General features: G+C 46.6%; 1 protein-coding gene across 10 annotated transcripts in view; it reads left to right on the top strand.

The window, feature by feature from the left end:
• The window catches only part of EYA2 (EYA transcriptional coactivator and phosphatase 2), a 252,785-nt gene that overhangs the window by 144,335 nt on the left and 95,332 nt on the right, over window positions 1–13,118 (top strand). For all 10 annotated transcript variants that reach the window (XM_068262947.1, XM_068262944.1, XM_068262949.1 and 7 more), the window contains 2 exons: window positions 623–671; window positions 1,078–1,220. In XM_068262947.1, coding sequence (XP_068119048.1) covers window positions 623–671; window positions 1,078–1,220 — 192 coding nt within the window. The remainder of the gene's footprint in view (window positions 1–622; window positions 672–1,077; window positions 1,221–13,118) is intronic.

Raw genomic sequence — 13,118 nt, forward strand, 5'->3', positions numbered from 1 at the left:
TGCTGTCTGGTTACTGCTTGCTGAGCACACAGCTCAACAGTCCGTGGAAAAGAGCCCTTATTCTACCGCACTGCTGAGGTGCTTATGCAAGTGTACCTATATAATAGAATTGTGTCGCAATTATATTGACCAATGCACCACAACGCGAAAGGAAATAGTGAGAATCCCCCATGAGGAGATGGACTTCTCCCCAAAAAAGTTTTACTACCTGTAGGGACAGCAAGATAGGAAAAAGTAATTGATAGTGCATGTTAGTTTGGGTCAAACATACAACTTACAGTAGATGTATAGTTTTTAAATTTGACAAGGTGTTTGTGGTAGTGATCCGTGGTGTGTGTTCATTCATATGAATGGTAAGTATGCACAGGGAAGGGGATACTCACCCTCTGCAGACAGCTTCCTGTTAACAGCTAATGACAATTTCCTGTGCGAGGAACAGGGGCAAGTTTGCTGCAGCAATGTTTGCTAAAAGCCTAGAATTGTTTTTGTTTTTTTCTCCAGGAACATTTACATATTTGGTTGGAAAGACAACCATCCAGTTACTGAGTTTACAGTCCTATTATAAACATATTATTGACTGTCATTTTCAAGCTGTGACTTTTATTTATTTTCTGCCCTTCAGGCAGCGGCAAGGAATCCCAGGAATTTGCACCTGAAGTGAATTACCCGAGGTGAGCTCTCTGTGTGGAGGAAGCTATGGGGAAAATGCTAATTATTCTGTATTCAGTGTGTGGAGGTGGATACTGAGGCCTGAGCACAAATTCTCAGTTATTTTATGTACAATATTGAAGAGAGAGAGCAGGAAGTTACTGAAAAACAAACAAACACTAGATAGATACATTTACTGGAAGGTGATATAGAACCCAAGTGACTGCTGGACCTCCACCTGCCTCTGTGTGCTGTTCTGCTTTACAATGCAGTTGTTACGTTGCACCATAGCCTAAATGGATTCTGTGTAGGCTTAGATTGGATACGCTTCTGAATTTCCTATTCATTTGTCCCCTTATCCTTTATGGTGTTACCAATGGCTGACTGTGAGCTGTGTGTGACGTCACTTCCTGTCTGTCTTTTGCCCAGGCACTACCCCCACATCGTGTCTACTCCGACCATCCCAGCGATGGCCACCTATGGACAGACACAGTACAGCGCAGGAATCCAACAGGCAGCGGCATACTCCTCGTATCCTCCGCCAGGACAAGCATACGGCATCCCATCATACAGTGAGTACTAATCAGAGCATGTGACCCTGCCCAACTGTTGTGTTTATGCTAATGTTTATATATAATGTATATATTCACGTTGTATGGAGCAGAGATTAATGATCCATGTATACCAGTTGCTGACACCAAGGAGCTTACACTCAAATCTGCTCCAGTCACATGACTGTAAGCATAGTATTTTGGATTGTTGCTTTACTTTAACACCCCTTTTACACTTGACTCGCAAGTGTGCGTTGTGTTGCCTTGTTTTGCCACTTTGCGCTGACAGTCTTCGATCGGTTGCCAATCCACCGCAAAGTCAACAGCGTGTTACAGTGGCGGCAGAAGTCATGTAAGTCAATGGGCAATGCAGGGATTTTAAATTTGTTGGCGGTGCATCGCGGATGTGCGGAACGCTGTGAATGTGACGGGGAAACCTGGGAATCCCAGTGATGTACTTCTTGTCCAGCTGTGAGTACACCACTGGGTGAGGGACGGCGAAGGGCGTGTGTGGGGGAGGGGGCAGCACTATGCATATCACCCTGTCGGCGCACTCTGCTGCTAGGTCAAATGAATGTCATTTTATGCGATGGGTGTGGCACAACTCACCGCAAACGCAACGGCATGGTGTAAAACCAGCCTCAGGGATATGCACTGCAGAACTACATGTGAGACTTCTCATTCCTCAGATTCTGTGAGAAGCAAATCGTTTTAAAATAATTTTATCCAGCATCAATTTATAATCCTGTAAATCTTCAAAGTAAGAAAACATATTTGGTAAAACCTTTAGGTGTGAAGTTGTGCTTCAGCTGTGTAGGAATTGCTGTCTCGGGAGGGCCCCGTATAATTATAGAGCCCAGTTTGTGTACCTTACGGGGGTTCACACGCCACAGAAGGCGTTCCATCCATATGTGGTTACAGAAACCAGGTCAGGGAACGCAATCCAACATTTCACTGACCAGCAACAATGCTTGGTATCTGAGCAGGAGGATTTGCCAAGAGAAAGCGCAGCACTGGAGCTGCCTCTGGGTGTCACAGCCAAGTCTCACACACATCTATAGAGTGTGAGGGCAGGACAAGGCTGAGGGGAGACACAAATGTATACATTGTGAGGGCAGGACAGGGCTGAGGGGAGACACACATCTATACAGTGTGAGGGCAGGACAAGGCTGAGGGGAGACACACATCTATAGAATGTGAGGGCAGGACAGGGCTGAGGGGAGACACACATCTATAGAATGTGAGGGGAGGACAGGGCTGAGGGAGACACACATCTACAGACTGTGAGGGCAGGACAAGGCTGAGGGGACACACACATCTATAGAGTGTGAAGGCAGTACAGGGCTGAGGGGAGACACAAATGTATACAGTGTGAGGGCAGGACAAGGCTGAGGGGAGACACACATCTATAGAGTGTGAGGGCAGGACAAGGCTGAGGGGAGACACATCTATACAATGTGAGGGCAGGACAGGGCTGAGGGGAGACGCAAATGTATACAGTGTGAGGGCAGGACAAGGCTGAGGGGAGACACACATCTATACAGTGTGAGGGCAGGACAGGGCTGAGGGGAGACACAAATGTATACAGTGTGAGGGCAGGACAAGGCTGAGGGGAGACACACATCTATACAGTGTGAGGGCAGGACAAGGCTGAGGGGAGACACACATCTGCTCCACTTACTGGGGGCTCTCATTTTACATGTGCTTTCAGGTATGAATGGTGGAATTTGGGTAGAAGCACTAATAAATGATATATGAAGGTCTCCTCACACATTAGTTTGCAGTATTTTACAGTTCTGATACCCACACAGAGTATATGCTGACTTAGTAGTGAGACCTATTACTGTGCTCCACAGAACGCCAATGAAGATTTTTTTTACTTTACAGATATTCAGTGATATTTTGTGCTCTACAGAGATTCAGTGAGATTTTGTGCTCTACAGAGATTCAGTGAGATTTTGTGCTCTACTGAGATTCTGTGAGATTTGGTGCTCCACGGAAATTCACAGAGATTCAGTACTTTACAGAAATTCACTGAGATAGGTACTCTACAGAGATTTACTGAGATTTGCTGCATGTTTCATCCTCTCAAAACTGGGGCTTCGTCCGGGAAAAAAAAAGTGCCCAGTACAAGAGTGCCAGTGCTAAAGTGCAAATATTACATCACATATATACAATCACAATATTACATCATATGCAGTATATACAAATGACTTAGTATATTGACAGCCTGTCGGCTCAGTCAGCAGCCAGTGGATTTGCTACCCTTCCAAGTTTTGCATAGATTTGGTACTATAAAATCAGGAAGTACAGTGCAAATAGAAAATACATATACAATTTGTTTGGTATGAAATGCAAATTTCGTCTCTGGTCTAAAGCTTTAAACACGGCATAAAACAAATAGGGGAAAAAAGACTGGTTTTCAAGTTACTTGAAGGGTTAATACACACTCAAGCTGGGACCCGGATATTCGGCATAGTGGGGCTGACTGCAGAGCGGGGATCAGAGGCTCGGGCTTCAGGATAGTCGCAAGAACGAGGTAAGGTGAGTGAGGCTGCTTGCTGGAGGATTTTTTTAACTATTTATGCACGGAGGGGGACAGATGAAGGATCGCTGCAGTTGACTACTGCAGCGATCGTTCATGGGAGGGGGGTGGACTAATTGGCTATAAGGCCTGGTTCACATTAGCGGTCGCCGTCCAGAATCGCTGTGCCGGAGCCGGACCGCATGCAGAACGGACGGAACGGACGCACGGCATAGCAATGAAAGTCTATGCGTCCGTTTCGTCCGGACCGGATCCGGACTCCGGCATAAGACCCAACATGTGCTATTTTTTGGTCCGGCTCCTCCGGCAGCCGTATCCGGAGCGGAGCCGGACTGCACCATCCGGCCAATACAAACCAATGAGAACCGGAGAGCGCACAACACACTGGCTAAAAATCCGGATGTTCTACCCCACTTCCTATGCGTATTGAAGCGGCGATTTTGGATGGGGACACATGGGCAAGCATTTTGGAGTGGAGCAGCAGTGACTTTAAACGTGCTGGAGCTGTTTGGCAGTATGTCGGAGGTGGAGGTGAGTGCTAAACAGCGGAGGGCCTGATTCCACAGGTCCACCTTCTGCTGACCTCCCAGACCCCAACATTTTTATTCGGTTTCTACTATCTTTTGCCAAACGGATCCAGATCGCATCCTGATGAACACCTGATGCAACCTGACCGGATCTGGATCGGATCCGGATCAGAACCGTACGGTTCCGATCCGGATCCGGTCAGGTCATCCGGTCCGTTTGGCAGGGAACCGCAAGTGTGAACCGGCCCTAAGGGAATGTGTTTCCTTTCGCCAATTAATAATGCAGCTGACAGTGCCGGGGGGTGCGCTCTGAAGCGCACCCGATCGTGCACAGCAGGGCTTCAAACAAGTCAGTATATCTATGTGGTGCCACAGCTGACGTAGATATACTGTATCAGTGGAGGAAGTGGTTAAAAACACAAAGGCATGAAAAAGGCATATAAATACAAACACACAGAGAAAAATGTAGACGCATGATTTTCCACATGGACTAGCGTGTTCCCCCAGCCTAATGAGATAGGGTGAGAAGTTTGGACAAGAGACAGAATGCCATTTCTCAGCCAAGCAGCGTCTGTCCTTGGCACAGAAAGGCAGGCTTCAGATCCAGACAGACAGGTGATAAAGAAAATTATTAATGCAGAAATAGTTTATGTACAACGCCCAAAGCTATGTGCCTTGCAAATTACCACGTTTTACATAGGATATGTATTGCTTATGATATGTATTACAAAAAAACCCACAAGCCTCTTTGAACTGAATTTTTGGAGTTGTGTTATTTTTGCTAGCCAGAATAACAGTGTGGTTTGGTAACTGACAGGTGCCATATTGACTCATTTGAAATGTGACTTTGACATTAGGCTTGGTGTAACAGGGCCGCACCCACCAGAAATACACAGACTTTTCCACAACTGGAGCTGCCAGTGATACATTGGGCCTGATATTACTAAGCTTCTCCTGGGCTGGAAAAAATAGAGGAAAATGGAAATAATCTCGCAGATTCGGTCTGTATTTATTAAACGTTTTCTGCTGTTAGTTTGACTGGAGTAGAACTTTTAACAATGAGTTTTGGGCTCAGCCACAGTCACAGTCTGGACACGCTATTGTGTTTATCTTAAGGCTGGTTTCACAGTGGGACGTTAAAAGTCCCACGTTACAGCAGCCAGTAATGCAGCCTAACTCACAGCACTGTAAAATCAATTGTGCTGTTCACGGTGCCCACGTTGCGTTAGGGTGTAACGCTGCACGTTAAATGAAAGTGCAGCATGCTGTACGTTATACCCCTATAGAGCTTCGTTAGATTGTTTGCACATGCTCAGTGACTAGCCACATGGCTAATTAATGTTCACTGCACTGTGGTGACTCGGGACTTTAGTGTTGTCCGGATCATGAACGAATTGTTCATTTGATACAGATCTTTTTTGTGAGTCGAATCATCCGGATCATCACAATGAAAGATTCGGTTCACAGTGGATGTCTGTCTGGAAGACACAGGAATATACAGAATGTACAGTGCAGGGAAAGTCCCGTCCTGCTAATCATTTCACCCCCAGTCTGCTTCCCTAGTAAAATGATTCAAATGATTTGGTTCAAGGATCTGGATCTTTTCAGTGATCCGATTCAAATGATCTGAATCCTTAAAAAGATCTAGGCTTCCTATCACTAACCTGTAGCGGCTGCATTGAGAGCTGCATAACGCAGCTCAATCTGACGTCCAACTTCAACACCACCATGCGTTGCGTTAGGGGCACGTTATGCGACCTTAATGTCCCCTAAAACGTCTTGGTGGGAAAGTAGACTTAAACTAGCACACAAAAAATGCTTTGAAGATCATGGAATACTTGCTTTTCTTTTTAAAAACTCTCTAAAGGCAGTAAGAGAATTACATCCGACTCCTCTAGGAGGCCAGGGGAACACTAGGAAGCGCAGTCGCTAGCTCTCTGCGTTTTGTTGGTGTTTTTTTGCTGCACTTTCCGGCAATTAAGGTAACTTATATTCTATGTATTGGAGCGGAAGCGCTCACAAAATGCTGCATGTCCTGCGTTTGCAAGCGCTCTAGGAGGCTCAACACCATTTATTTACACTAGCAAAGCCTTTTTGATTTTGGAGCTTCAAAAACACGCCCAAAATCCCAAAATTGCTCTGGTGTGTTTTTTATTAACCCCCCTTTTTTTTCTTAAAGTGGTATGGATCCCAACATTTCCTCTTTGCTTTAATATATTGTTTACAGCATGAAATCTACCACCACAAAAAAAAAAAGTAGCAGAACAGCATTCAAACAGTAAGCACAGTACTTTTTTCTTCAATGGAAAGCATGCTGCTGCATCCATGATAAGATTATCTTATGTTTACGTTCCTTTCTCTGCTACAATTAAGCTGTCCATACACTGGCCTGATTTGCCGCCGTTTCGACAGCAGATTCGATCACTGGGATCGAATCTGCTGCCAATCGTTCACGCTACATGCCGAATTTCGATCCATTTCGTCCGATCCCGTTGATCGCTCCGTGCGGAAAATTACCGTCGATCGCCCGTGGGTAGGGAGCGCGCCGCTAGCGGCGTTCGAGTGCCCGACGCAATAGAGCCCACATACATTACCTGCTCCGCCGGCGCGACTCCAGTCCCCCGGTCACCACTGCTCTGTCTGCGCTCTAATCTCCAGGTCCGGCATGCCTCACTTCTTCTAGCCCGGCAGGAAGTTTAAACAGTAGAGCGCCCTCTACTGTTTAAACTTCTTGCCGGGCTAGAAGAAGTGAGGCATGCCGGACTTGGAGACCAGACCAGCGCGGAGACGGAGCAGCGGTAACCGGGGGCAGTCGCGCCGGCGGAGCAGGTAATGTATGCGGGGGGGGGGGGGGGGAGCGGCGGCAGCAGCACCACCACCACCACAACAGATTGTGAACGGTTTCAGCCGGAAATCGGTTCACAATCTGTTTGCAGTAAAGGTAGCCATACGATCCCTCTCTGATCAGATTCGATCAGAGAGGGATCTATCTGTTGGTCGAATCTGATGGCAAATCGACCAGTGTATGGCTACCTTTAGTATACATTCCTAGCTGTGCCGAAAATGAGCTTTCTCTGCTATAGAAGCAGAGAGCCTAAAGAGCTGAGAAGTAATCACGAGCAGCTATGCTATAAAATGCAATGGCAGCTTTCAGAACAGATAGACTGTACTTTTGTAATTTGTAATTTTAATTTGTAAGCAGACAATATTACTTGCGCACAAATGCAAATTTGGTAACTGTACGGGTAATAAAAAGTAGCAACATCTTTATTGAATGTTATGCCGAGAGCGCAAGAATATCACATACCACCCCAATTGCTATGCTATTTTCTTGCGCTCCCATTAAAGGAGTTATCAAGGCATTTTAAAAGGGCTACTTACCCGGGGCTTCCTCCAGCCCTAAGCTCCACGCATGTCCCTCGCCGCAGCTCTCCCCGCAGCCGTTCACCGCCGCTGCCTCCTGGTCCCCAGCGATGACGTCAGGCTGACCTCCTGATCAGCATGTAATGCACCTGCGCGAGCAGCGCTGTTAATCACCGCCATGTGGACCGGAGCATACTGCGCAGGCGCAGAACTACTGTGCCTGCGCAGTACGCTCCGGTCCATGTGGCAGTGATTGACGGCGCCGCTCACACAGGTGCATTACATGCCGACCTCCAGGTCAGCCTGACGTCATCGCTGGGGACCAGGAGGCAGTGGCGGCGAACGGCTGATGGCAGAGCTGCGGCGAGGGACATGCGGGGAGCTTAGGGCTGGAGGAAGCCCCGGGTAAGTAGCACTTATTTTCTTTTAAAATGCCTGATAACTCCTTTAACGCAAATTAAGGTAAAATGCTGTGTTGAAAAAGGGCATCATGATTACTATGCTAATGTCAATGTCCTTGCGTTCATCAAATTGTGCCCAATCTGAAGGCCAACAAAATGAGCCCCTAGAGAGGGTTGTCCTGAGAATTGGTTTTGAAACAGCATATCTGAAAGGGAACCTGAATCTAAGGGCTGGTTCACACGGATGCTTGGCAGCATTAACCGCCAAGTGTTCGGGACTTGTGGGCTAAATGCTCCCATTGAAGTGAATGGGAGCGCTTAGCACTGCGCACCGATCCCAATTTACCGCATCGTTTCAGCCGGCCTTAGAAGCCGCAGCCCCCCGAACGAGACGTCACAGGACAACGTGGCTTCCGCTCGCCCAAAGCCGCCTGCCGTCCGTGTGAACCAGCCCTAAAAGGTGTATGGAGGCTGCCATATTTATATCCTTTTAAACCATACCAGTTGCCTGGCAGTCCTGATGATGATCTTTCATGCGTTTGCAGTGTCTGAATCACACACCTGAAACAGGCATGTAGCTAATCTAGTCAGACTTCAGTCAGGAACCATCTGATCTGCATGATTGTTCAAGGGCTATGGCTAAAATGATTAGAGGCAGAGCCAGAGGATCAGCAGGACTGCCAGGCAATGTGTATTGTGGACCTGAACTCTTGCACAAGACAGAAGGAAAACATAGAGAAATGCACCCTGTATGTATTTGGAGAGTTTAGCATGCCTAGTTCCCCCTCATCTGTGATTAATCACAACTGTAATTTGATCTCTCAGCTGTGTCAGCTGGCTGCTTAAGCAGAGCAGCTTATTTGTAAACCTAGGATGTTAACACTATGTCTGCTTCCATAAAAGCAGTACATAGATACTGCCGATTTATTGCAGGATTTGTGTCAGCTGTAACAAAGAAATGTTTTTCGTTAAAGGCTATTATGCTTTTGCTTATCTTTTAGAGCAGAAGTTCTGTGGTCAGGTATGCTTCAAATGGAAATAAATAAGTCAGCCTCCATAGCCCTTTCAGTTCAGGTGTGATTTAATGATAAGTAAAATCTTCTAGAACAGGGGTCCCCAAACGTTTTGGGTGGAGGGCCGGGTCAACATACTTCAGACTGCTTGGGGGCCGGAGTATACATAAAATGATGTAAAAGTCTTAGCGGGCTAGACAGTGAAGCATACCCAGGTAACAACCTGCAGTCCAATTGGACAGCAGTGTCACCTGATGTGGAATTCAACTGAAAACCAGTGAATTACTGATTTCTGGCTTCATTCTATATGCGTACCACTAATATTTAAAGATGTAGCTGACTGCATCTATAATACATTTTTGTGTGTGGGGGCCAGTAAAAAAGCCTCAGGGGGCCACATTCGGTCCGCGGGCCTTAGTTTGAGGACTACTGTTCTAGAAGAAGAGGATATATAAGAGAGATGAGATGTAAAGAAATGGGCAGAAGGTAACAGGTAATGATCCTCAGTGATTGTACCTACAACTGGCCAGAGTCCTCCCATTCTGCGTTATATTTTGTACTTTCTACTGTGTGGAAAATTTGCATTCCTTATGCTGGGATTACAACATGAGTTTTTTTGGCAGATAGATGGCTTGATAGATAATTTCTGGCAGGTCTGATCCCATTTAAATTTTCTGATCGATTTTCCGATCGTTTTCCATTCATTTCTATGAGAAAATCAATCGACCAATAAATCTGCAGAAAAAGCTCATTGAGTATTCCCAGCATTAATGTATATTGTGTATCAGTGCTGACACTTCACAAATAAAGCCAGATGAGAAGAAAAATAGATGATTGGCAGCCTCCGTCCTGCGGGCGAATCCTTTGTCTTGGCTCTTACATTTGGTCGTGTTACAGGATTCGGGGGGCTGGAAGCTTTCCAGGGAAAATACCAAACAGTTGTTCTGGCAGAGCAGGTGAAAGCACAGCCACTTGCTACTGAATGGTGTCTTAAGGGCGGACACATGGCAGCACCATATGTTCCTTATAAATCCTGCCGATCACCTATCGGGGTCCTGCATGACATCCCCACCTGGCCGCTAATGCAGAACAATGAGGTGTCATTGTTTATGGAGAACACAAATGCAGCCCATTCACCTAGACAAAACACAGCTCACTGGTGGGGGTTACATCATTTTCCCTGTGTTCTCTCTAACCGCGTTACCATTTCACTTATGAAAGTTTTCATATTTTTCTATTAAAAAAATTCTAAAGGGAATTGTTTATTGTCAAAGTGGTACTGAGCTTAATAATTAAAGAGAACATGAGGTGTTACAAAGCTCAAATAATAAATACTGTACTTGCCTAAGGAGAGGAAAGCCTGTAGGTCCTCCAGAGGTTTCCCACGCTGCTCCCGGGACATCTGGGCTGCTCTCCTTTTTTGGCACGAGCACATCTGCACCTGCGCAGGGAGAAGCTTGTCCGGCTTACCGGAGCGCAGGCACGGCTGTGCTTGTGTAGGAGCAGTTGTGTCTGCAGAGGATATCAGTGGTAATCTTTAGAGGCTTAGCGCTCGCCAAGGAGGGACCAGATTACAACATGAGAAACATCAATAGGATTCTTAGACTTCCCTCTTCTTAGGTAAGTATTTACTTTTTGACGTATCAGGTACACTTTAAGAAATGTACGCACTAAACTGCATTAAGCAGAATTATGTGCGTAAAGTCTTTCACACGATGAGTAGACCGTAATATATGGCATGTAATGTATTGCTTTCTGCTAAACTCATCCTGTGCCAAGACTGTACCCACATTATTCTGCTTGAAGGGCTTTTAAGGCGTAACAAATTGAAGGGAGACCCTACATTGTGTCCTGAATATCTTCAGACCATGACCTTGGCATTTGTTCTCTCCCACGATCCTCCGCTTGCCCATAATCTGGTACGGTATATGTCACGGCTCCAGGAAGTCGCCGACCTTTGAGCTGTGCATGGGCCGTTATTGTGAAGATGGCGGGAGTGTGGCCAGAGCAGCGTCACTGGTTCATTCTCAGGCCAAATTAAGTCCAGGGCAAAGGTTGGCGACTTCCTGGAGTACTGAATTGAGGGCAAACGGGGGATTGCTATCATGGTCTGAAGTCCTTCAGGACAGAATTAAGTTGATCGGCTACTACATAGAATTTAGCGGTTTTAGGCTATCAGCTACAACTATCAGTAGTTTGGGTGCCCAAGTTTTACTTTTGGGGGAGTTAAGGTTAGGCATTAGGTAGGGGGGATAAGGTTAGGCATTTCTAGGGGCGGTACGTTCTCATCTTGGGCCCTGTTTGTGGCCCCAATGAGGTACGAGGCATATTTCAGGCACAATGCCACTTTCCACCAGTGGCCAAAATCTGAGCTGCCGGCTTGGACCAAACCTGCCTCATTATTGGCTAGCAACAGCATAACAGTGTTGTTAAAAATAATTCAGAGACTTATTGTACTTTAAAAGTGTTGGTCTTACATAAAATGCACATATTAACTGGTATTTAGTTTGAAACATATTGTATGGCTGTCACGGAATTACATTTTAAAATATGTTGAGTTTATGGCATAGCTGTTCTTGAAAGAGACAAAGCCAAACCTGGACATGATACGTATGAAGTGTTTGTGCTTGTGTGTCTGGGCATCGCACGTGGGAAGTGTTTGTGCTTGTGTGCCTGGGCATCGTACGTAGGAAGTGTTTGTGCTTGTGTGCCTGGGCATCGCACGTGAGAAGTGTTTGTGCTTGTGTGCCTGGGCATCGTACGTAGGAAGTGTTTGTGCTTGTGTGCCTGGGCATCGCACGTGGGAAGTGTTTGTGCTTGTGTGCCTGGGCATCGTACGTAGGAAGTGTTTGTGCTTGTGTGCCTGGGCATCGCACGTGAGAAGTGTTTGTGCTTGTGTGCCTTGCCTGGGCATGGCACGTGGGAAGTGTTTGTGCTTGTGTGCCTGGGCATCGTACGTAGGAAGTGTCTGTGCTTGTGTGCCTGGGCATCACACGTGGGAAGTGTTTGTGCTTGTGTGCCTTGCCTGGGCATGGCACGTGGGAAGTGTTTGTGCTAATGTAACTGGGCGTCACACGTGGGAAGTCATTGTGCTTGTGTGCCTGGCGACCGTATGTGGGAAGTGTTTGTGCTTGTGTACCTGGGCATCGTACGTGGGAAGTGTTTGTGCTAATGTAACTGGGTATCACACGTGGGAAGTCATTGTGCTTGTGTGCCTGGGCACCGTATGTGGGAAGTGTTTGTGCTTGTGTGCCTGGGCATCGCATGTGGGAAGTGTTTGTGCCTGTGTACCTGGGAATCATTGCTGCAGAAGATGTAAGCACTATATAAATACATAATAATAATAATAATAGTTCTAATATCTCGAGTGGAGTGGATGGATTCTTCTGAGCCAAAGCACATGTGTAACAAAACTGTAGTATAATCAGCTGCCAGTAACTGCTCATGAAAGAGAACCCGAGGTGTGTTTAAAGAATGTTATCTGCATACAGAGGCTGGATCTGCCTATACAGCGCAGCCTCTGTTGCTATCCCAAACCCCACTAAGGTCCCCCTGCACTCTGCAATCCCTCATAAATCACAGCCGTGCTGTGAGGCTGTGTTTACATCTGTAGTGTCAGTCTTAGCTGCTCCCCCGCCTCCTGCATAGCTCCGGTCCCTGCCCCCGTCCCTTCCCTCCAATCAGCAGGGAGGGAAGGGATGCAGGCGGGGACTGGAGTTCTGCAGGAGGCGGGGAGAGCAGCAGACTGACACTATAGAGATAAACACAGCCAGCTCTGACAAGCTGTTTGTCAGCAGCGTGGCTGTGATTTATGAGGGATTGCAGAGTGCAGGGGGACCTTAGGGGGGTTTGGGATAGCAACAGAGGCAGGGCTGTATAGGCAGATCCAGCCTCTGTATGCAGATAATATTCTTCAAACCCACCTCGGGTTCCCTTGAAGTTTTGAATTCGGATGATGCCATTTATTGCCTAACGACTCCGTAACAAAAATTGCATCCTGTTTTTTATCATTCTACAAGTTCCAAAGCTATTCTAATGTGTTCTGGCTAACTGCAGCACTTTATACTATC

The sequence above is a fragment of the Hyperolius riggenbachi genome, chromosome 12, assembly GCF_040937935.1.
Source record: "Hyperolius riggenbachi isolate aHypRig1 chromosome 12, aHypRig1.pri, whole genome shotgun sequence".
In the NCBI taxonomy this organism is placed as follows: Eukaryota; Metazoa; Chordata; class Amphibia; order Anura; family Hyperoliidae; genus Hyperolius; species Hyperolius riggenbachi.